This window comes from Rhinopithecus bieti, unplaced genomic scaffold (genome assembly GCF_001698545.2).
Source record: "Rhinopithecus bieti isolate Rb0 unplaced genomic scaffold, ASM169854v2 scaffold_26131, whole genome shotgun sequence".
In the NCBI taxonomy this organism is placed as follows: Eukaryota; Metazoa; Chordata; class Mammalia; order Primates; family Cercopithecidae; genus Rhinopithecus; species Rhinopithecus bieti.
The window spans coordinates 1-25,907 of NW_016812390.1; the positions used below are offsets into that span (position 1 = coordinate 1).

Sequence of the window (25,907 nt, forward strand, 5' to 3'; positions counted from 1 at the left end):
AAAAAAAAAAAATACATATCCTCTGTTTATCTGGAGGGAGGGCAGGCACTCACCCCAACCTTTTATAGCTAGAGAAACTGAGGTACAGAGAGTTGCCCAAAGTTTCTCAGTATCAGCAAAGACCAGATCTACCAACTTTCAACCAGTGTTCTTTCCATCAAACATTGGCTTTAATAAGAGAAGGTACCACTGACATCCCCAATTTATGGAGTGGCATATCCCATCCATCCAATAGAAACATGAAACCTATTCTAACATAGAGCATCTGATGTCTCTAGGACAGCCCTGTTGCCCCTCCAAATTAGCAGTTGGCTAAGGGCTGCCCTATTCTGCTCCCTGGCTCCAGCCTCCTGGAATGCGACTAGAACAAACTGAGGTGGCATAGGGTATTGCTGATCTGATAATGTGGGAATGGGGAGAATCACTCACCATGACCACCTTCCAGAGCAGAAGCAGGACCTTCTTTATGGGGAAGTGAGGAGCCAGGCCACTGCAGAACTTGGTAACCATGGAGAAGAGTAAAAGGGCAAAAGGCTCCTCATTATGCATGGAGAAGCCTAGGGGTGAAGAGAGAGGGGAATGAGAAAGTGAGGATGAGGCAGCTAAAACCTTGTTCATGTAACCCTGATTCTGGACACACAGAGGAAGACACTCACCTCCCCTGAAGAATTCCAGAGTACTTGGTCCTGAGAAGGAGGCTTAGCCCCCCAGAAGGAAGCCCCTCAAGGGCAGGAAGGTAGGCCATGGAATTAAAATGGCTTAGGCCCCAGAGTTTAGGGTGACGCTCTGGGGTTGGATGTCAAACTAGAAGTAACAATAATGAAGACATTGCTTTCTGGCTAAAGTACTCAATGTCATTCACTTTCCCACATCAATAAATATATTTTTAAAATCCCATAGGCCTTCATATCCTATCCCTGTCAGATGACAACACCAACTTACATTTGAGCAGAACTCAGTTTTCAAGGTGACTCAACTCATTTTTTCATGTGGGATTCGTGATGGAGTGGGAGAGGAATGGCTATTCCCACTTATAACCAAGGAAACCAAGGCATAGAGAAGTTACATGGCTGGTCTTAGCTCATAGATACAGGGGGACAATCAAGCCCAGCCCTTGTGCCTGCCATGCAGTATCTCTGTCCTAAAAGAAAGGACATTAATTTTAAAAAAGAAAACAAAAGAAGAAAAGGACTGTGCCTCTCCTAGGCAGATGCTCTGCTTCCCCTCTCCCATTAGCACCCCATCCACACCTTCCTCAAGTGCCATTTCTTACTTAATTCAGTGCGGAAGGTCTCCCGGGCTGTCCTCCACCCACAGGGGTCTGTCTCTCGCTCCAGGCGAATATTTTCCACCATTAGGTACATAACACTCAGCAGCACCCTGGGGTTACAGAAGAGTCACAAGAGGTTCCCAAGGCAATTCCCAGCCCACAGTCAGAGACCTCAGGGATGGCATCTGTGGGAGCCCAACCCAGTGAGATTAGCTCGAGGGCAACTTCCTAATGATCTGAGTCATCTGGGATTTGGGGAAAAGGTAACCCAGGTGCTAATCATCCGCCCTGTTCCAAGCCCATAGTTAGCCCCACTCACCTGAGCTCTGTGCTATCAGCTATGGAGACAGCTGGTTTCCGAAGGGCACTGCTACAGGCCTGGCTGTTGCTGCCAGGGGGAGGAGAAAAAGAACAGGAATGCATAAGACCTCTTTTCTCTCTGTGCTCTTACTTATCACTCACACAAACATGAGTGCTTGCCATTCCCTGGCTAGGCAGCCACTAATGAAACTGGTCTAGGGTAAAGGAGCCGACAGAATTCCCTTGCCACCTCAGCAAACTCTCTTATCTATGGTGAAGACAAGGCAAGGGCAGGATCTGTGGTATCCACTCCTCTTGCATTCCCCACTATGCTTAGTATTGTGCTGGACATAAAACAGATGCTAAGAAACACCTGATGAATAATAAGCAGATTGCACCCTATCTCAAACTCCTGGGTGATAGGCATAAGACAAAACAAGGGGTCACTGTAGTGGTAGCAGCAAATAAGGCAACCTCTAGAACTATAGCCCATGAGGGAAAGAATTGGGCACAGTGACAGGAAGTGATTTCCTGTCTTTCTTGGGTAATGCACTCAAAACAGTTTCCCTCTTGAATTACAGAGTTAGGCTGAGCTAAGAAAGTCCTTGAATAAAAAAGAGAACCCACTCAGGATAGGCCCCTGAAGCCCAGGATTAAAGCTGTAAGTGAGGCAGAAGCTGCAGATGTATCCAGCCTCAGGGAGGGAGAACAGAATATCAGAGAACATGGCTGGATGGAGGGGAACTGTCAATGAGCTTTGGGCTGAGGTGTGAGTAGACCCAGTTCCTCTCAGGAGCTCTCTATAGTGAGGGAAGCAGCACAGAATATGAGGCCCCTTTAAGGAATAGGGGTTGTGTAGGCCAGCCCTTCCCCTAAGGCTTCTCACTCAATTTCCATGTGGAGTAGCTCCAGGAAGGTGGAGAAGGTCCCCATCTGATACAGCAGGAAGCAGTTGTACCTGGACCAGTGTAGCACATCGACCTCTGAATCACATTCCCCAAAAGTACCTAAAGGAGCAGACAGTTGTTACAGGGGTTGAGAGATGGCAGTATCCCAGTTCTTTCTACCCTGCCCCATGATCTTAAGATTTTCCTATAATACTCTGCCCAATAATTAGGCTGACATAGGTATGACAGGGACCCCAAGAACTTCCTGAAATGAGTCAGGGGAGAAGAGAGGTAGTCTCCAGGGTTAGGTCCAATGTGCTCATCAATGGCCTGTCATCTTAAGGGTGGGTTCTCCCAGAAGCAGATCCTGAGGTAAGTAAGGATTCCAGTGCAATTAGCTTATTTGGGAATCATTCTCAGGAATCATCAGTAGAGATAGGGAAGAAAAGGAAGACAAAAGAGTTCACTCAGGGGATAACTTTGGAAACAGTATAAAACACACAACTCACAGTTATTCTATCCAAGAGGGGTGAGACAGTCAGGCTATCCATCTACTAACGCCTGTCAGTCACTGGATGAGGGTGCTAAACTAAAGGAGCACACTGATTCCCTACACTTCCTGGATGCCCTGTATGGGCTGCAGAGAAGGCCCTTGGGCAGAAGCTGGGCATGGTGGCACATGCCTGTAATCCTAGCTACTTGGGAGGCTGGAGCAGGAGGATAGCTCAAGCCTATGAGTTCAAGACCAGCTGGGGAAACATAGTGAGACTTTGTTTTAAAAAAAATTAAATAAATAAAGTCCTTGGGCAAACACATGAAGGTACTGGAAGTTGGAGGTTGGCCAGAGCACCAGATCCAAGAGATACAGGAGGGCACAGTCCTATTTGCTAGTCTTCTCTTCACCTAATGTCCACCCTTTCCCTTCTTTATTTATTATTTCTTTTTACAATTTTTTTTTAGCTCCCAACTGGTTTGTTCTGTTAACAAGCCTCATATTTATGATCGTAGGCTTATTTTCACTCCAGCTAGGCTATCTCATTTCCCTTTCCAACACCTGGCTAACAGGTTTCTTCTGACCAGCTTTCCCCAGTTACTCTATTTAGGTCTGATCATCTCCAAATTACTCACAGCATCCACTCCTGCAGCTATGTTGGCTTGAACTTTCAAAATGCCAGTGAGAAACAATGCAAGGGGTCCATGTGTATCTGTGACACTCTCCTATTTCTCCTCAGTTTTGGGGCCAGGCCACAGTTGATGTCTTGTCTCCATGATCAGCTAGTGGTACATCATCAGCTCTGGCCACACTGACCCTCTTGCTAGTATTCACATATGATTATAGTACAGGGTAAGGAAAAGAAGAATCCTATAAAAAATTCTGACATGCCTGGTAAGATAAAGGCAGATCCCAAGGGATCTAGAACAGCACTCAACACTATCTCATCTTCCTCGTAAGCACAGGTTACTCCTAGCACGTGACAAGATCTGTCCTTGAGAGGCAAGAAACCTTGCTTTCCCAGCACAGCCTGCATCATCTCAGTCCTGATAATGCCCACTTCCCTCTCAAGCCTCCACCCCTCTAAAGCTAGCAAGGGTAGTCACTCACCTTGGGCCAGGTAGAGAACAGCCCGGGCCACCTTCAGCCGCCGTTCCCTACTGACCACCTCTAGCCGGTCCAAGAGTCCCATTATATAGGCCTTTTGGGCATCTTCTTCCAACTCCAGCCATTCCTTGCCCTGCACTGGGAATAAAAGGCCATATACATCTAGTGTCAGCTATTGCCACCTTTCCTGGAAAGGCTTCTCATAGCATAGCCACCTCTGATCTCAGCTCTCCCCCAAAAATTATTTTCTCCAAAAGCTTTCCTTATTTCCCTGAGAAAGAATAAGGGATGGGAAAAGGACCCAAAATGTTCTGGCCTGAACCCAGTCTATAGCCTCATCTTCAACATCCCCTCTATCCTCCACACACAGCCCATACTGTCCTGTCTCTCTGCCTTTCCTCAAGGAGTTCCCTTTGTCTCCCTACATATTCAATTCCTAGTCATCCTTACAGGCCCAATACAAAATGACCTCTTTCCCACTCTTACATGCCCAATATAAAATGACCTTTCTCACTAATGCTCTGGCCAAATACTCTGCTTCCCCAGCGCTTTTAAACTTTTCTGATACAGCATTTTCCTCTTGGATGAAGGGTGCTAAACTAGAGGAGCACACTGATTCCCTACACTTCCTGGCTGCCCTGTATAGGCTGCGTGAGAAGGCCCTTGGGCAGAAGTTGGGCATAGTGGCACATGCCTGTAATCCTAGTTACTTGGGAGGCTGGGGCAGGAGGATTGTTTGAGCCTCAGCTAGTTTTGTGATGTGCACATGATTCCTGCTCTCAAACTCTAATTTCTTTGTAAAAGCTGCTTCTCACTCCTGCCTCCAGTATCTGACACAGAATACTCACCACACATTTGTTGAACTGAAAATCAAATTGCCACTGACCAAGTAAGGATATGGATGAGAATGTCTGAGAATGTCACAGTGTGGGCACATAAAATTATTATTGAGAGTAGGACAAAGTTGAAGATGGGGTGAAACATTAAGGTCAAGGGTTGTATCAGGCAGCACAGGACTGCTTCTACTCCATTGCTCTCCACTTGAGACACAGAGAACCCTGTATCCCCTAAGCAAGAAGGAAAGGCTACATGGTTATGGAGGTTGTGATGGTTAATACTGAGTGTTAACGTGATTGGATTGAAGGATACAAAGTATTAATCCTAGGTATGTCTGTGAGGGTGTTGCCAAGAGATTAACATTTGAGTCAGCCAGCTGGGGAAGGCAGATCTACCCTTAATCTGGTGGGTACCATCTAATCAGCTGCCAGCAAATATAAAGGAGGCAGAAAACATGAAAAGGAGACATGGGCCTAGCCTCCCAGCCTACATCTTTCTCCCGTGCTGGATACTTTCTGCCCTCGAACATCAGACTCCAAGTTCTTCAGTTTTGGGACTCAGACTGGTTTTCTTTTCTCCTCAGCTTGCAGACAGCCTATTATGGGACCTGGTAATTGTGTAAGTTAATACTTGTGATTGTGTAAGTTAATACTTAAACTCCTCTCTCTCTCTCTCCATACATATATATATATATATATCCTATTAGTTCTATCCCTCTAAGAGAACCCTGACTAATACAGATTTGGGTACCAGGAGTGGTTCTAGAGGAAGAGAATATTAAGGATGGAGTTCTTTCAGTGGTTTTGAGATTTCTGGAGCTGGCTGCTTAATATGATTAGATCCAAAATGCTAAGGAATCTACTTCTAATAGTATGGAGAACACTGATAGTCCTTGGCAGAAACTATTTAGAGAGTTATGCAAAATAAATGCATTTGACATTCCTGATTCACCGCTCGTGAGAGGCAAGGAGTTAATGACTATACATAATACCTTTGACCATATGTGGAGAACCAAGGAACATAAGGAAGCTGGTTGGTTGTTCCTAAGTTCAGTGGACAAAGTGATGAAAGAAAATGATGAACTCAGGGATTCTGTCTCCCAGCTTCAGAAGCAGATACTGAGCCTCAAATCTGCTAAGATTGCCCTGAGTGAGAGTCTTATCTCCTGTAGAGAAAGAGCTGAAATTGTGGAAAAACAGACACAAACTCTTGTCATGCGAGTGGCTGACCTGCAATGAAAGATGTATTTAAAGATGCATTTACAGCCTTGTCAGGTGTCTACTGTTAAAGTGCGGGCACTTATTGGAAAAGAATGGGACCCTGAAACTTGGAATGGGGACATGTGGGAGGACCCTGGTGAAGCTGGGCACACTGAGTTTGTAAACTCTGATGAACCTTTTTTGTCAGGAGGAACAGCTTCCCCATCCCCAGTAGTGGCAATATCTCCTCCCTGACCCATGCTGCCCTCAGCCTTTCCACCTTTGTCTGAGGAGATAAACCCTGCACTGCCTGAAGCAATAGTGATGGCAGTTGCCCTGAAACAGTTGCCAGGCAAGATAATGCTGCTTCTCCTCAGAAGCTACCCCCAACACCTTTGTTTGGTTCCAGACCTATAACTAGACGAAAGTCCTGGCAGGCCCCGAGAGGTGAGGTTGAGAGTGTGACCCATGAGGAGGTGTGCTACACTTGAAAAGAACTATTTGAGTCCTCTAATTTATATAAACAGCAATCTGGAGAACAGGCATGGGAATGAATATTAAGGGTATGGGATAATGGAGGAAGGAACACAGAGTTGGATCAGGCTGAATTTATTGATTTAGGCCCACTAAGTAGGGACTCTGCATTTAATGTTGCAGCTTGGGGAGTTAAAAAAGATTCTAATAGTTTATTTGTTCAGCTGAATTATGGATTAAAAGATGGCCCACTGTGAGTGAGCTGGAAATGCCTGATCTCCCTTGGTTTAATATAGAGGAAGGGATCCAAAGGCTTAGGGAGATTGGGATGGTGGAGTGGATTAGTCACTTTAGACCTACTCATCCCAGCTGGGAGGGTCCAGAAGATACACCCTTGACCAATGCCTTACAAAATAGATTTGTGAAGGCAGCAACTTCATCTTTGAAGAGTCCTGTAATTACTTTTCTCCTTGTCAGATGTAATGGTGGGAACCACAGTCACTCAACTGAAAAATTTAAATACAATGGGAATAATTGGATCCCGAGGTGGCAGGGGACAAGTGGAAGCACTCGACCATCAAAGGCAGGGTAGGTGTAGCTACCGTAATGGATGGCAGAGGCAAAGGAGCAATCAGAATAGTCTGACTCATGTAAAGCTGTGGCATTGGCTAATTCATCACGGTGTTCCTAGAAGTGAAACTGATAGGAAGCCTACTGCATTCCTACTTAATTTATACAAGCAGAAAACTCCTAGGTCGAATGGACAAAAGACTAATTTGAATTATAAAAACAGAGAATCATGGCCCCTCAATCAATTTCCAGACTTGAGCCAGTTAATATACCCAGAACCCCTTGAATGAAGGGGAGGCTGGGTTCCCTTGAGGAAGGACCCCACTACATCACCGACAGTTTATGCAGTGAATTTTTCTCCGATTCTTCCTCAAGAAGACCTCTGGCCTTTTACCAGGGTAACTGTGCATTGGGGAAAGGGAAATGATCAGACATTTNCCATATACATCTAGTGTCAGCTATTGCCACCTTTCCTGGAAAGGCTTCTCATAGCATAGCCACCTCTGATCTCAGCTCTCCCCCAAAAATTATTTTCTCCAAAAGCTTTCCTTATTTCCCTGAGAAAGAATAAGGGATGGGAAAAGGACCCAAAATGTTCTGGCCTGAACCCAGTCTATAGCCTCATCTTCAACATCCCCTCTATCCTCCACACACAGCCCATACTGTCCTGTCTCTCTGCCTTTCCTCAAGGAGTTCCCTTTGTCTCCCTACATATTCAATTCCTAGTCATCCTTACAGGCCCAATACAAAATGACCTCTTTCCCACTCTTACATGCCCAATATAAAATGACCTTTCTCACTAATGCTCTGGCCAAATACTCTGCTTCCCCAGCGCTTTTTAAACTTTTCTGATACAGCATTTTCCTCTTGGATGAAGGGTGCTAAACTAGAGGAGCACACTGATTCCCTACACTTCCTGGCTGCCCTGTATAGGCTGCGTGAGAAGGCCCTTGGGCAGAAGTTGGGCATAGTGGCACATGCCTGTAATCCTAGTTACTTGGGAGGCTGGGGCAGGAGGATTGTTTGAGCCTCAGCTAGTTTTGTGATGTGCACATGATTCCTGCTCTCAAACTCTAATTTCTTTGTAAAAGCTGCTTCTCACTCCTGCCTCCAGTATCTGACACAGAATACTCACCACACATTTGTTGAACTGAAAATCAAATTGCCACTGACCAAGTAAGGATATGGATGAGAATGTCTGAGAATGTCACAGTGTGGGCACATAAAATTATTATTGAGAGTAGGACAAAGTTGAAGATGGGGTGAAACATTAAGGTCAAGGGTTGTATCAGGCAGCACAGGACTGCTTCTACTCCATTGCTCTCCACTTGAGACACAGAGAACCCTGTATCCCCTAAGCAAGAAGGAAAGGCTACATGGTTATGGAGGTTGTGATGGTTAATACTGAGTGTTAACGTGATTGGATTGAAGGATACAAAGTATTAATCCTAGGTATGTCTGTGAGGGTGTTGCCAAGAGATTAACATTTGAGTCAGCCAGCTGGGGAAGGCAGATCTACCCTTAATCTGGTGGGTACCATCTAATCAGCTGCCAGCAAATATAAAGGAGGCAGAAAAACATGAAAAGGAGACATGGGCCTAGCCTCCCAGCCTACATCTTTCTCCCGTGCTGGATACTTTCTGCCCTCGAACATCAGACTCCAAGTTCTTCAGTTTTGGGACTCAGACTGGTTTTCTTTTCTCCTCAGCTTGCAGACAGCCTATTATGGGACCTGGTAATTGTGTAAGTTAATACTTGTGATTGTGTAAGTTAATACTTAAACTCCTCTCTCTCTCTCTCCATACATATATATATATATATATCCTATTAGTTCTATCCCTCTAAGAGAACCCTGACTAATACAGATTTGGGTACCAGGAGTGGTTCTAGAGGAAGAGAATATTAAGGATGGAGTTCTTTCAGTGGTTTTGAGATTTCTGGAGCTGGCTGCTTAATATGATTAGATTCCAAAATGCTAAGGAATCTACTTCTAATAGTATGGAGAACACTGATAGTCCTTGGCAGAAACTATTTAGAGAGTTATGCAAAATAAATGCATTTGACATTCCTGATTCACCGCTCGTGAGAGGCAAGGAGTTAATGACTATACATAATACCTTTGACCATATGTGGAGAACCAAGGAACATAAGGAAGCTGGTTGGTTGTTCCTAAGTTCAGTGGACAAAGTGATGAAAGAAAATGATGAACTCAGGGATTCTGTCTCCCAGCTTCAGAAGCAGATACTGAGCCTCAAATCTGCTAAGATTGCCCTGAGTGAGAGTCTTATCTCCTGTAGAGAAAGAGCTGAAATTGTGGAAAACACACACAAACTCTTGTCATGCGAGTGGCTGACCTGCAATGAAAGATGTATTTAAAGATGCATTTACAGCCTTGTCAGGTGTCTACTGTTAAAGTGCGGGCACTTATTGGAAAAGAATGGGACCCTGAAACTTGGAATGGGGACATGTGGGAGGACCCTGGTGAAGCTGGGCACACTGAGTTTGTAAACTCTGATGAACCTTTTTTGTCAGGAGGAACAGCTTCCCCATCCCCAGTAGTGGCAATATCTCCTCCCTGACCCATGCTGCCCTCAGCCTTTCCACCTTTGTCTGAGGAGATAAACCCTGCACTGCCTGAAGCAATAGTGATGGCAGTTGCCCTGAAACAGTTGCCAGGCAAGATAATGCTGCTTCTCCTCAGAAGCTACCCCAACACCTTTGTTTGGTTCCAGACCTATAACTAGACGAAAGTCCTGGCAGGCCCCGAGAGGTGAGGTTGAGAGTGTGACCCATGAGGAGGTGTGCTACACTTGAAAAGAACTATTTGAGTCCTCTAATTTATATAAACAGCAATCTGGAGAACAGGCATGGGAATGAATATTAAGGGTATGGGATAATGGAGGAAGGAACACAGAGTTGGATCAGGCTGAATTTATTGATTTAGGCCCACTAAGTAGGGACTCTGCATTTAATGTTGCAGCTTGGGGAGTTAAAAAAGATTCTAATAGTTTATTTGTTCAGCTGAATTATGGATTAAAAGATGGCCCACTGTGAGTGAGCTGGAAATGCCTGATCTCCCTTGGTTTAATATAGAGGAAGGGATCCAAAGGCTTAGGGAGATTGGGATGGTGGAGTGGATTAGTCACTTTAGACCTACTCATCCCAGCTGGGAGGGTCCAGAAGATACACCCTTGACCAATGCCTTACAAAATAGATTTGTGAAGGCAGCAACTTCATCTTTGAAGAGTCCTGTAATTACTTTTCTCCTTGTCAGATGTAATGGTGGGAACCACAGTCACTCAACTGAAAATTTAAATACAATGGGAATAATTGGATCCCGAGGTGGCAGGGGACAAGTGGAAGCACTCGACCATCAAAGGCAGGGTAGGTGTAGCTACCGTAATGGATGGCAGAGGCAAAGGAGCAATCAGAATAGTCTGACTCATGTAAAGCTGTGGCATTGGCTAATTCATCACGGTGTTCCTAGAAGTGAAACTGATAGGAAGCCTACTGCATTCCTACTTAATTTATACAAGCAGAAAACTCCTAGGTCGAATGGACAAAAGACTAATTTGAATTATAAAACAGAGAATCATGGCCCCTCAATCAATTTCCAGACTTGAGCCAGTTAATATACCCAGAACCCCTTGAATGAAGGGGAGGCTGGGTTCCCTTGAGGAAGGACCCCACTACATCACCGACAGTTTATGCAGTGAATTTTCTCCGATTCTTCCTCAAGAAGACCTCTGGCCTTTTACCAGGGTAACTGTGCATTGGGGAAAGGGAAATGATCAGACATTTTGGGGACTGCTGGACGCTGGCTCTGAGCTGACCTTGATTCCAGGGGACCCAAAATGTCATTGTGGTCCTCCAGTTAAAGTAGGGGCTTATGGAGGTCAGGTAACTAATGGAGTTTTAGCTCAGACCTGACTTACAGTGGGCCCCCGGACTCATCCTGTGGTCACTTCCCCAGTGCCAGAGTGCATAACTGGCACAGACATACTTAGTAGCTGGCAGAACCCCCACATTGGCTCCCTGACTGGTAGGTTGAATGTTACTATGGTGGGAAAGGACAAATGGAAGCCATTAGAGCTGCCTCTACCTAGAAAAATAGTAAATCAAAAACAATATCATATCCCTGGAGGGATTGTGGAGATCAGTGACACCATCAAGGACTTGAAAGACAAAGGAGTGGTGATTCCCACCACATCCCTGTTCAACTCTCGCATTTGGCCTGTGCAGCAGACAGATGAATCTTGGAAAATGACAGTGGATTATCGTAAGCTTAACCAAGTGGTGACTCCAATTGCAGCTGCTGTACCAGATGTGGTTTCATTACTTGAGCAAATTAACACATCTCCTGGTACCTGGCACATGGTCATTGACTTGGCAAGTACCTTTTTCTCCATTCCTGTCCATAAGGCCCACCAGAAGCAATTTGCCTCCAGCTGGCAAGGACAGCAATATACCTTTACTGTCCTACCCCAGAGGTATATCAACTCTCCGGCTTTGAGTCAATCTTATTCGGAGAGACCTTGATCACTTTTTGCTTCCACAAGATATCACATTGGTCCATTACATTGATGACATTATGCTGACCGGATCCAGTGAGCAAGAAGTAGCAAACACATTGGACTTATTGGTGAGACATTTGTGTGCCAGAGGATGGGAAATAAACCTGATTAAAATTCAGGGACCTTCTACCTCAGTAAAATTCCTAGTAAAATTCCTAGGGGTCCAGTGCTGTGGGGTCTGTTGAGATATTCCTTCTTAGGTGAAGGATAAGTTGCTTCATTTGGCCCCTCCTACAACCAAGAAAGAAGCACAATGCCTAGTGGGCCTATTTGGATTTTAGAGGCAACACATTCCTCATTTGGGTGTGTTATTCCTGCCCATTTATCTGGACCCCCTCCCCCCCAGTTCTTAGTGGGGTCCAGAACAGAAGGCTCTGCAACAGGCCCAGGCTGTTGTACAAGCTGCTCTGCCACTTGGGCCATATGACCCAGCAAATCCAATGATGCTTGAGGTGTCAGTGGCAGATGGGGATGCTGTTTGGAGCCTTTGGCAGGCTCCCATAGGTGAATCACAGCGGAGGCCTCTAGGATTTTGGAGCAAGCCCCTGCCATCTTCTGCAGATAACTACTTTACTTTTGAGAGACAGTTCTTGGCCTGTTACTGGTCTTTGGTGGACACTGAACGTTTGACTATGGGTCATCAAGTCACCATGCGACCTCAACTGCCTATCATGAACTGAGTGCTTTCTGACCCATCGAGCCATAAAGTGGGTCGTGCACAGCAGCATTCCATCATCAAATGGAAGTGGTATATACGTGATCGGGCTGAATCAGATCCTTAAGGCACAAATAAGTTACATGAGGAAGTGGCTCAAATGCCCATGGTCTCCAGTCCTGCCACCCCCAGCCTGCACCGATGGCCTCATGGGGAGCTCCCTATAAGTTGACAGAGGAAGAGAAGACTAGGGCCTGGTTTACAGATGGTTCTGCATGATATGCAGGCACCACCTGAAAGTGGATGGTAGCACTACAGCCCCTTTCTAAGACATCCCTGAAGGACAGCGGTGAAGGGAAATCTTCTCAGTGGGCAGAACTTTGAGCAGTGCACCTGGTTGTATACTTTGCATGGAAGGAGAAATGGCAAGATGTGTGATTATATACTGATTCATGGGCTATAGCCAATGATTTGGCTGCATGGTCAGGGACTTGGAAGAAGCATGATTGGAAAATTGGTGACAAAAAGATTGGGGAAAGAAGTGTGTGGATGGACCTCTCTGAGTGGTCAAAACTGAAGATATATGTATTCCATGTGAGTGCTCACCAGTGGGTGACCTCAGCAGAGGAGTTTAATAATCAAGTAGATAGGATGACCCGTTCTGTGGACACCAATCAGCCTCTTTCCCCAGTACCTCTGTCATCGCCCAATGGGCCCATGAACAAAGTGGCCATTGTGGCAGGGATGGAGGTTATGCATGGGCTCAGTAACATGGACTTCCACTCACCAAGGCTGACCTGGCTACGACCACTGCTGAGTGCCCAATTTGCTAGCAGCAGAGACCAACACTGAGCCCTAGATAAGGCACCATTCCTCAGGGTGATCAGCCAGCTACCTGGTGGCAGGTTGATTGTATTGGACCTCTTCCATCATGGAAAGGGTAGAGGTTTGTTCTCACTAGAACAGACACTTACTCCAGATATGGGTTTGCCTATCCTGCAAGCAATGCTTCTGCCAAGACTACCATCCATGGACTCACGGAATGCCTCATCCACCGTAATGGTATTCCACAAAGCATTCCCTCTGACCAAGGCACTCACTTAATGGCTAAAGAAGTATGGCAGTGGGCTTGTGCTCATGGAATTCACTGGTCTTACCACATTCCCCATCATCCTGAAGCAGCTGGATTGATAGAACAGTGGAATGGCCTTTTGAAGTCACAATTACAATGTCAACTAGGTGACAATACTTTGCAGGGCTGGGGCAAAGTTCTCCAGAAGGCCGTGTATGCTCTCAATCAGCATCCAGTATATGGTACTGTTTTTCCCATAGTCAGGATTCACTGGTCCAAGAATCAAGGGGTGGAAGTGGTACCACTCACCATCACCCCTAGTGATCTGCTAGCAAAATTTTTGCTTCCTGTTTCCACGACATTACGTTATGCTGGCCTAGAGGTTTTAGCTCCAGAGGGAGGAACACTGCCACCAGGAGACACAACAATGATTCCATTAAACTGGAAGTTAAGATTGCCACCTGGACACTTTGGGGTCCTCCTACCTTTAGTCAACAGGCTAAGAAGGGAGTTACAGTGTTGGCTCGGGTGATTGACCCAGACTATCAAGATGAAATCAGTCTACTACTCCACAATGGAGGTAAGGAAGAGTATGCATGGAATACAGGAGATCCATTAGGGTGTCTCCTTAATATTACTATGCCCTGTGATTAAGGTTGATGGGAAACCACAACACCCCAATCCAGGCAGGACTACAAATGACCCAGACCCCTCAGGAATGAAGGTTTGGGTTACTCCACCAGGAAAAAAACACAACCTGCCAAGTTGCTTGCTGAAGGCAAAGGGAATACAGAATGGGTAGTAGAAGAAGGTAGTCATCAAAACCAGCTACAACCACGTGACTAGCTGCAGAAATGAGGACTGTAATTGTCATGAGTATTTCCTCCTTCTTTTGTTAAAAACATGTTTGTGCATGTATACACTTGCACTAATATCTTCATTTTATTTCCTTTCTCCTTTATCATGTGACATAAGATTTATTGACTTCGTATCAGCATTTAAGTATTGTTAACTTTATATAATAGTATTTGGGTTGGGTACTGGTGAGTTTCCAGTTGTACAAAGGATAGTTGTACTATGTTAGGCATAATTATGCCCTTATTATTGTCTTTATTTGAAGATTATGTATGATCTCAGGAGATGTGTATGAGTTCGAGATGACAAGGGGTGGACCTATGATGGTTAATACTGTGTGTCAACTTCATTGGATTGAAGGATACAAAGTATTGATCCTGGGTATGTCCGTGAGGATGTTGCCAAAAGAGATGAACATTTGAGTCAGCTGGCTGGGGAAGGCAGCTCCACCCTTAATCTGGTGGGCATAATCTAATCAGCTGCCAGCAAATATAAAACAAGCAGAAAAACATGAAAAGGAGAGATGGGTCTAGCCTCCCAGCCTACATCTTTCTCCTGTGCTGGATACTTCCTGCCCTCGAACATCAGACTCCAAGTTCTTCAGTTTTGGGACTCAGACTGGCTCTCCTTGTTCCTCAGCTTGCAGACAGCCTATTGTGGGACCCTGTGATTGTGTAAGTTAATACTTAATAAACTTCCCTTTATATATCTATCTATTTATCCTATTAGCTCTATCCCTCTAAGAGAACCCTAACTAATACAGAGGGGATGAGGGATCCCACTTTGTTTTAGCCTTTTAGTAGATCAGGCTGGGATATCATAGAAGGAAAAAGCAGGTCTCTATGAGTAAAGATCTGGAATTACCTTGAGTCTTGAAATCTTCTTCAAAGCACCTCCTGTTATTGGTGAATTCCAGGTTCTCAGTGTAACTATACAATTCTGTGGCAGGAAAAACAGAGCAGTCACATTTGGGAGATCCTTAAAGAAGCGGCCCAAAGTAGAGAGGGTGGCATGAAAGAGCTAAAGCTTCCAACACATTCCTGTGTCCAATTCAATCCAAAGCCAGCTTCCTCCTTTTCAGAGCAGTTAAAAATAGCCACTTGTGTCCCTGGGAGATTAAACCATCAAACCTGTCCTCTTCCTGCCAGCTGGCTGCTGCAGCAGAGAAGGCAGCCTTCAACATTTGGTGAGGGCCAGGAGGAGGACTGGAGCACAGAGAGCTTAATCTCATCACTCCTGTTTCTCAGGGCTGCAACTCCTGCTTTGTCAACCCAACCAGGAACTATCCTATCTCTAAGGGAAGAGGAGGGCAACACAACTCCTGAAATTTAGAGGAAAGATCCTTGTGCTGGATCAGGAAACCAAAGCAAGGGCTGAAAAGTAAGTGCTAGATGGCTCTCCAGGATTGGAGCCAGTTCATTCTCTTCCTGCTAAGTTTCCTCAAAGGGTATACAAGTTTAGACTCCTGCCCACAGCCACTAAGCAGAGGCTACAAAAAAAAAACTCTAGAGAACAGCTATGATTGTCAAAGGGTTGCTGTGCCCAGGAAAATCTAACTTTGCTAACAGCAGCTTCTCAATACAAAATGCAGAAAGCTTATGAGAAATAGAAATGCCGGCCATGTGTGACGGCTCAGACCTATAGGATTATAATCCCAGCACTTTGGGAGGCTGAGGCAGGAGGACTGCCTGAGGCCAGGAGTTCGAGACTAGCCTGGGCAACATAGCATGACCCCATCTCTACAAAAAATTTAAACATTAGCCAGGTGTAGTGGCACATGACTGTAGTCCTAGCTACTTAGGAGGCTGAGGTGGAGGATCGTTTGAGCTTAAGAGTTTGAGGCTTTAGTAAGCTATGATCATGTCACTGCACTCCAGCCTGGGGTAACAGAATGAGACTCTGTCTCTTAAAAAAAGAAAGAAAGAAAGAAGAAAAGCAATAAAAATGCCCTTTCCTACTCTCTCGCTGTCTCTCTGCATAACATTATATACGTACTCTCATCTTACAGAAGATGAAGAACTGAAATACAGAAGTCAACAGATGATAGAACAGATTTCCTTTAAATCTCTGCTCCCTACCTGAGACCCTTCCTGGAAATTTAACTAGGTCACAGGTAATTCACAAAGCAAGAGAAATTCACTTATGTTCCAGCCAGCTGTCTAATGGTTGAGAAACACCTTGTCTGGGAGTCAGGGCTTTTGAGTCCTAAGTTCCAGAATCCAGGAGTGACCAGAAGCAAATCCCATCACTGAATCTTAAATTCTTCAGTCATTAGTGTAGAAGGTGAATATATATATTTTTAAGAGTAAAGCACTACAAGCCAAATCAGAAAAGTGGGCAAGGCTCTTAGGTACTGAACTGTAGTTCTGGTCTTTTTATTTTTAAATTTTAGATTATGAATTTTTATATACAGGTAAGTACAGAATAGTACATTGAAGACACCTGTGTATTATCTTCTACCCAGGTCAAACAAATGTTAGCATTTGTTATATTTGCTTCAGACTGCTCCCCAGTCTATCTTATTCCCTCCTCCAGAGGCAACCGCTATAATGAAATTGGTGTGTATCCTCATCTGCCTATTTTTCTACTTTTGCTATATGTATATATGCCTATAAACATATTATATTGTTCTGTTTAAAAACTTTTTTATCCAAGCGGTATCCCATTGTATAAATTCCTTTGTTACTGCTCCTTTCTCCCAATTTTGTCTTTAGCACTTATTATTATTATTATTATTTGAGACAGGGTCTTTCTCTGTCACCCAGGTTGGAGTGCAGTGGCACGATCCCCAGGTTCAAGCCTCCCGAGTAGCTGGGACTACAGGTGCATGCCACAATGCCCAGCTAATTTTTGTATTTTTAGTAGAGACGAGGTTTCACCATATTGGTCAGGCTGGTCTCGAACTCCTGACAGGTGATCCACCCGCTTTGGCCTCCCAAAGTGCTGGGATTACAGATGTGAGCTACCGTGCCTGGTCAAGCATTTATTGATATTGAAACATGTTGAGGCCAGGTGTGGTGGCTCACACCTGTAGTCCCAGCACTTTGGAAGGCCAAGGCAGGAGGATCACTTGAGCCCAGGAGTTCAGGACCAGCCTGGGGGCAACATGATAAGACTTTGTTTCTACAAAAGATAAACAAAATTAGCTGGACATGGTGGCACAAAATTAGCTGGGCATGATAGGGCACGCCTATGGTCTTAGCTACTTGAGAGGATAGGATGGGAGGATCACTTGAACCCAAGAGGTCAAGGCTGTAGTAAGCTGAGATTGTGCCACTCCAGCGTAGGCAACATTGCCAGAGCCTGTCTCAAAAATAAATAAATAAATAATTATCTTGATTTAGATCAATTATTTTAATGGCTATTCAATAGCTTACTGCACTAATATGCTATAGTTTATCCATTTCCCTACTGATGAGCATTGTAGGTTGTTTCCAACTTTTTACACTGATAAACAAGGCTACAATAAACATCTCTGTACATTTTCTTGTGCCCAAGAAATTTTCTGCCTAAAGTGTAATTTTCTTTAGAGTGGATATTTAGGAGTAAACTTGTTGGGTCACAATATGTGTACATCTTCAACTTTGCAAGATATAAGCAAAATGCTTTTCAATTTTATAAAGCAAAATGCTTTTAAATTTTATATTCTGCACCCCAATGTCTAGCAGTGCATAAAAGTACTAATTTCTCTGCACCCTCACCAACCCCAGGCTTTTAAGTTTTGCACTCTGATGATTGTGAAATAATATTATTTTAATTTGCTTTTCCTCATTTACTAATGAAGTTCAACATATTTTCATGTATTTATTGACCATTTATTTGGCTTTTTCTTCTATAAATTCCCATTTATATTATTTGCCCACTTCTCTGTTGGGGTGCTCATCTCTCTCCTCTCATATATATATATATATATATATTTGTATCATATTCCTATTATGAATTCTAATCCTTTGTTGGTTATTAAACTTAGCTCTCTATTTCTCTGTCACTCATCACAAAATTTATTCCTTGTGCTTATGCACAAGAACTTCTTTAAAATTGTCTCTTTTCTCTGAAAAAGCGTGTCTCAAAGTATCACTTCCATGTGACAGAATATTTAACTTTCACACCATCTCACCCAAAGCTCGTTTATTAATAACTGGCATTTGTAGCACATGTAACATGGAGGCCCTTAATGTGAGGAGATCACATTTACCCTAAGCTAAAAATCCAGACAGAGAGAAGCAGGCCAGCACTGAAAGATGAATGCAATCACTTAACTCCAGCTCATAAACATCCAAGCAGAACTCCACTATCATGGATGCAGGTGACATGTCCAGCCTTGCTCAGCTGGCCAGTTGACTATGGAGTTTTTCCTCAGATTTTGTTGAGATTTTAATAAGGGGCAGATGCGAGAGGAAGAAGGAAAGGATGGAGGTAGAGGAGACAAAGGAAAAAGAGATGGCATGGGATAGAAAAAGGTAGCAGAAAGGAGGAGGCAGGCAAAGATACGGGTGACAGAAAGAGAAAGAGGAGGAATAGGGAGAAGATGGAGAGAAAACTGATTTGAGAGTGCACCAAATCAGTTATTTTCAAAGAGAATAAAGAAGAGTGAGCAGGAAAGAGTGATAGAATGACAGAATGAAGAATACCATAGTCAAGGAGAATCACAGAAGGAAATGTGAAGACAAATAAAGAGATATTTACCACTCTGGGGTAGAGAGAAAAAGGAATGTGGAGAACAGCCTTGGTTCAACAGCCACTCGGTGAGAACAGACAAGCTTCCAGGGAGATCACAGGCCCCTTCCCTCGCCTCCTGGCCGTTCTCCACTAGCTACTGACCCATCTGCCTCATACCTGACAACTCTGCTGCATGCCCATCTGCATCTCCATACTCAAACTCCAGAGTGGGACAGTCCACAGAGCCCTGTAACAGAGAAATCTTGTTGGTAACTGGGATAACTTGGAAAAAGGGGTTGTCTAGGGAAGATTGTACCCTTATTTATCTTCTTCCCCTCATAGAGGCCAGGGTTAGATCAGGGAGACAGTTAGGAGAGTCCTATTTGGGTCTTTCATCTCAGAGGTACTCTATACCAAGCCAAAACTTGAGGCTCAGTGTGGGGAGGGGCTGAGGATTCCCATACAAAATCAGAAAGTCTGAATAAAGGGCCAGGATCTCAAAAACATATGAAAGCTACGGTCTGTGTCCACATCTAATCTACATGAACACAGACCAGAGGAGCATCTAGCTGATTTATATAAATTTGAGACAGACAGAAACAAAGAGCACTGGATTCTAGCTTTAGTTCTGTCATCAACCCACTGTATGATATAGATCAAGTCTCATGCTGTGGATCATAGTTCCTTATTTTTAAAGAGGTTTTTTAGCTCTAATATTCTGCAACTTTAGGACTGTCAAATAACATAACATCTCCACTCCAAGTTGTAGTAAAGATTAGATTTCCTATGATGTTGTATGTATAAAGTTAATCCTATTAAATATATTTTAATATAATCTCATCTTCTAACTTATTTAAACATTTTGGGATATTTCCTTCCTGTATATGTTAATATATATGAATTTTTAAAATTCTCAGTCTCAGCTCTCTCACATACTATTTGATCTTGGACAAGTTAACCTCTCTGTGCCTCAGTGTGACATAAAAAATATACTGTTCTTTGCCCCTGGTTCCTGGTACAGAGCTCCTGAAATTCTTAGAAGTTCCTGAGTGATAGGAGTATCAGTTATTCATAATGAGTCACTGTCAGCTTTGCCAGAATTTATGCTCATGAGGTGACTTATGTTAGGAAAGACCAAGCACATGATTAGAGTGTTTAACTTTCAGCACCATCCCCACATCCAGGGAGGGGAGGGGTAGTACAGATTAAGTTCAGTCATATGGCCAATAATTTAATTATGCCTAGGTAATGAAACACCATATGAAAACCCAGAAACAACTAGGTTCAGGCAGCTTTTGGGTTGGGGAATAAACAGATGTGCTAGGAGAGTGCTGCCCAGGGAGGATATGGAAGCTCTGCACCACCCCAAACCCATACTTCGTCCTTTGCATCTCTTCCATTTAGCTGTTCCTGAGTTGTATCCTTTATAATAAAATTATAATTCTAATTACATGCTTTCCTGAATTCTGTGAGTTATTCTAGCAAATTATGGAACATGAAAGGAAGATCATGATAACCGCTTAATTTGTAGTTGGCCAGGCTGAAGTGTAGATAGCTTGGGGATCCAACCTATGGTTGGCATCTAAAGTAGGGCCTTGTAGGACTGAGCCCTTAACTTGCAGGGTCTGTGATAATTCTAGGTAGTTAGTGTCAGAATTGAATCGAATTGCTGGACATCCAGTTGGTGTCAGGGAATTGTTGGAAAATTATCTGCTCAGTTTTCCCATCTGTAAAATGAGGATAATAACAGGACTTACTTCATAATGTCATTTTAAGGACTCAATGAGTTAATACAAAAAGGCACACAGCCTAGCACTTGGTAGCACTATGTGGGTGGTCACTCTATTTATGATTTTAATATTATATTATAAAGGTATTCTTCTCATATTATTATGACTATTAGTTTAAATGATTGTATAAATGGATGTACATTTATTGGTTTACTTAACTAGTTCCTTACTGTTGAATATTTAAATTGTTTTTAATTTTCCTTTATTATATGCATGAAACTGTAATAGACTTATACTTTTTTCTATATTTAGGATATTTCCTAAGCATAGATTTTTATAAAGAAAATTAATGAATCACATCTTATGAACATTTTTAAAGCTCTTTGTATATAAGTTGCTTCCCCAAAACATTATGTCGATTTATACTGTCAACAAGGCGAATCATGTTTAAATCCACTATAGCAAAGATTTCCAAACTTTTGGATTACAGGGAACAGTAGGGAAAAAGAAAAAGGTGGAGAGTGGCAAATGACGGAGGGTTGTTGCTATTTTATTCTGATAGGCATGGACTTTAAAAACTTTTTTAAAAAATTCAAAAAAGAACTGTTTAAACCCCCCAAATGAAGGACAGAATCTCAGAATAAAGAACAGCCATTAAAACTGTTTTCAAACTTTTGGAAAATGATACATTTTACATTATATCCCAGCCCGCACGCACTCGCGCGCCGGCGCGCGCGCACGCGCACACGCACACACACACACACACACACACACACACGCACAAACTGGAACAAAAGTTTAACAAAGTATTTACCTTTACTGCATGTGATGCACTATTTTCTATTATTTTATTCCTTTTCTTTCTTTCTTTTCTTTTTTTTTTTTTTTAAGACAGAGTCTTCCTCTCACCCAGGCTGGAGTGCAGTGGCACAATCACAGCTCACTGCGGCCTCAACTTCCTGGGCTTAAGTGATTCTCCCACCTCAGCCTCCTGAGCAGCTGGGACAACAGGCACGCACCATCATGCCCGGCTAAATTTTTTTTTTTTTTTGTAGAGATTGGGTCTGCCTACATTTCCCAGGTTGGTCTTGAATTCCTGAGCTGAAGCTATCCACCTGCGTCGGTCTCCCAAAGTGCTGGATAAAAGACATGAGCCATCACATTGGCTTTATTTCTTAAAATAAAAATTTTAGCCTCAATTAATAGTTGCCCCCATAACAGTTTGGAAAACACTGTTTTAAATTGCATACATCCTTAAATTTATTTATTTATTTATTTTTTATTTTTTTTATTTTCATTTTTATTTTTTTTGAGACGGAGTCTCGCTCTGTCGCTCAGGCTGGAGTGCAGTGGCCGGATCTCAGCTCACTGCAAGCTCCGCCTCCCGGGTTTACGCCATTCTCCTGTCTCAGCCTCCCGAGTAGCTGGGACCACAGGCGCCTGCCACCTCGCCCGGCTAGTTTTTTGTATTTTTTAGTAGAGATGGGGTTTCACCGTGTTAGCCAGGATGGTCTTGATCTCCTGACCTCGTGATCCGCCCGTCTCGGCCTCCCAAAGTGCTGGGATCACAGGCTTGAGCCACCGCGCCCAGCCTACATCCTTAAATTTAATATATTGAACTAAATTTTTAGAAAAACTCACTTCGATGACCTGAATTTTCCTCATTTTACCACAGACCAGTTAAAACTTTGTCAAGGAGTTGGAGATCAATAAACCAGATCTGGCTAAAAGAGGTCTGAGGTGAATCCTTTTGTTAGGTTAAGACTCTTCTTATTAAGCAAACAATTATTCTTTAGCTTCCTTTTTAGGTTGGGATGTTCGTTCACACACTAAGCCAGTGGGAGAAGGTAGGTCAACAGTGCTTCCATAAACAGTGATACATGACTGTTGACTTGTATCAACAGTCTCTCTTTTGACTTGTGCCACACTAATTCTCTTCTAGTGATTTTTAAAAAGCCCTGGAGAGGAAAAAAATCCCATCTCCTCTAAGGACTGCCTTCCATAGGCAAGCAAAAAGAAGGAGAGAAGAAAAGCAGATCTGGGTACTGTGGTGATAAGGGATGTACTGGCAGGTAAAAGGAGTTCTGCTGCCACAGAAGGTAAAGGAAAGCTAATCTTTCCAGCCAGGCTTTCGGCAGGCAATGAGCCCAGATAGAGATGATTGCAGCAGTTGTTCATTTCCAGGCATGAAGAGTGCAGCTGCAGACAATCAGCAGGTAAACTGCGGTGCAGGTGGAAAGCTTTCAAGTCTCAAAGGACTGTACTCTCAGAGCCTTTGCCTGAAGAAGACTTGACAGGTGGGGAACAGATTGCAACCTTACAAGGGAGACCCAGGCAGAGACTTTTATTCCCCGCATAGAGCATACCATTGTGAAATTATTTTATTTATTTACTCACAATTTGTCTCCCCATGGGGGAAGACCCTATCTTGTTCACTGATATATCCCTAGCACCTAAAATAGTGACTGGAAGAAAGTCCTCGATAAATAATTATTGAATTAATGAATGGCTCACCTCCCCCAAAAAACATTTAAGTGAGAACAATGTCTTTGTGGGGGAAGGAGGTAGAGGGTGCCCTAAAAGATCAGACTCATCTTGAGGTAGGGAGGGAGATGATGTGGTGGATATCATCTAGCAAGACAGGAGGGCTGAGCTCTGCCTCTGCAAGGTGGTGACTTTGGGCCAGTCTTTTCATCTCCACTTCTACCTTTAAAAAAATGAATGGATTCCTCCTACTCTACCTACATCAAAATGGAAAGCATACATGAAATCACTTTGGAAACTGAAATGCTATTCAAATGGTAAGGCAAGGTCTGGGATGCCAAAGACCCGGCTTCTAGAACCAGCTCTGCCACTTGATGATGACGACGACGATAGTAATATACTCAAGAGTTACTATGTACTGACTAATTACATGCATTGTGCCTGCACTGTGCCAAACATTTTATAGTCAATTATCTCATTTTGACTTTATCACAACCTTCTGAGGTAGGCAGTGTTAATCTCATTTTACAGATGAAGAAACTGGAGCTCAGAGAGGTTTGGTAATGTGCCGAAAATCACACAGGTAGTAAATAGTAGGGCTGGGATTCAAAACCTGGTCTGACTCTCCAAAGCCTGGTGTTCTTGACCACAAAGTATGCCAGATGTCTGATCTTGGGCAAGTCACTCCTCTTTCTTTTAGGTCTGTAAAATTAAAGGGCTATACCAGATGATCTCTGCAGACCCTGCCATATCTGACATTTTGTCGTCTATTCTGATCCCCGCTCCGCTCAGATTCAACTGATGGAAACTGCCTCAATGAGGGGAGAGGGGAGTGATAATAATTCAATGCTTTCATCTTCCTAGGTAGCGTTTCCTTTTTCAGGAGAGGAGAAAGAGATCGAAATATTCATACTTCTATCTGTATCCTGGGACTGCTCCCTCCAGATAGCCACTCCTGGACTGCCCCTGCCTGAATCCCGTCTTGCTCAGCCCTCACAGGCAGGGGCCTGATGTCCGCGGAAGGCGCTCCCTAAACGGCCTAAGGGGATAGCGGGGGAAGGGGATGGGCAGGGAACGGGCAGAAGTCCCTCGGCCAAAGTGGATCGGTCCAGGGGCCCGCCGCAGGCAGCCTGGGGAGGGGGAGTGCGGTTACCCCACTCGCCAATCCTGCTTTCCTGCAGCGCTTGAGCTCCAGCCTCCCATCCCTCAAGCCAGTCACTTAACCTCTCGGTTCCTGTTCCCCCCCTCCATAAACTGGGATCGGAATTTCTGCTTCAAGGGGCTGCAGCGATTAAGTGAGACAAATATTTGGAAAGTATCTGGTCCGCTCAATATCGCGCTTATCTTCGCGCAGCGGGGGAAAGCCAGAGGGCTAGAAAGCCCCCAACTCGCGGCAGGAGACGTGCGGACAACGGTCGGGGCCAAAAAGCCCAGAGTACAGCCGCTAGGACCCCGCAGGCGCCCACTGCGCGGGGCTGACCGAGCGCGCCAAGGGCTCCGGGGCCGAGGCCGAATCACCTCAGCCGCCGCTTCCCGCCCGCGAGCGTCTCCGGGCCCCAGCCGAAGCTCTCCCGGCTCCTCACCTCTGACTCCCGCCGCTGGCTTCGGAACGCTTCGCGGCCCTTGGGCGCCGCCTGCTTCCCTTTGCCGCCGCCGTTGCCATTGCCATTTGCGGGAGGGCCCCCGGTCGCAGGCACGGCGGGGTCCTCCATGCTGCTGGTCAGCGGCTCCCCTCAGGGTTCAGCTCGCTTTGCCCCGGGCGACCCCACAGCCGCGCGCCGGGAGCCCGGACCCGCCCCCTCCGCCGCTATTGCTTACGGCTGCTGGCCGCAACCCCGCCCCGCGAGGCGATTGGCTGCTCGACCGGCCGGAGCGGGACACGAGGAGGTGGGGGTTCACTGAAGAGATTTTGGGGGGATCTTTTTAGTCCTGCGGCATTGCTGGCAGCCAGAGACTCCTAGGTTAGCTACAGGCTCCACAACTTGGCGAAAGCTGGGCCTTGAGCTCAGGCGGGTTATCTCTGTGCTCCTCACTCGGTGTCTCTCAGCACTCACCCCCGTCCCTGTAGCGACCTTTTCTGGAGCTCTAGTCTCCGCCTCCTGCTCCACTGCAGTCTCCGTTTCCCTGTTACCACCTACCCGGACCCCCAAATCCCGGCTCCTACACACTTCCCATATCCCGCTTAGTCGCACAGCGGGAGGGATGGAGGGATGGCACCGCCAGGTGGCCAGGGACATCGCCCGAAACGAGGGACTTGCTGTCTCCGGAAGCTGAGAATTCTCAGCGTTTTTCTGAAGAGAACGCATCTCGCCCGGATCTAGGGCTTGGCTGGGAGACTGGGGGTCTAAGGGTGGGATGGGGCGTTTTCCGTCACTGAAATTGGTGATGCCCTCGAGGGCTGCTCCTGTCATCTGCCCTTCTCTGCTGTAGGGGGCCTCTTCCTCATGGTGTGTAAATGTTGACTGGAGAGCAAGCACCCACCCTCACCTGCTCGCCAGTCCTTTCTTTCCTTCCTCTCTCTTTTCTAAGATGCTTCCTAAGGGCTCATTGTTACTGGGAGCAAAAGAGGCCGTTTGATCTGCCCTCTCCTGAATTTAAAAAAGCAGCTTGTAGTAAATATTTAGACAGTCTGACTTGGTAAGAGAAGCCCCAAAGACGTAGGCCCAGGGGAACGGGTGGGACCAAATCGCTCTCCCTAGCCTGGTTGCTTTCGGAAGGGTCTGGGGGATTGTTGAACTGTG

At 44.9% G+C, this 25,907-nt stretch overlaps 1 protein-coding gene across 1 annotated transcript; it reads right to left on the reverse strand.

Annotated features, from left to right (window-relative positions):
* Positions 1-429: 429 nt before the first annotated feature.
* Positions 430-24,965, reverse strand: LOC108544840 (striatin-interacting protein 2; the record flags this gene model as incomplete). Its single annotated transcript, XM_017896209.1, has 8 exons — positions 24,750-24,965; positions 19,130-19,199; positions 15,158-15,232; positions 4,061-4,195; positions 2,457-2,577; positions 1,590-1,658; positions 1,274-1,380; positions 430-557 (listed from the first exon to the last, which is right to left on the reverse strand). Coding segments are annotated over exons 1-8 (834 nt in total), but the record flags the coding sequence as incomplete, so codon positions are not given.
* Between the last annotated feature and the right edge of the window lie 942 nt (positions 24,966-25,907).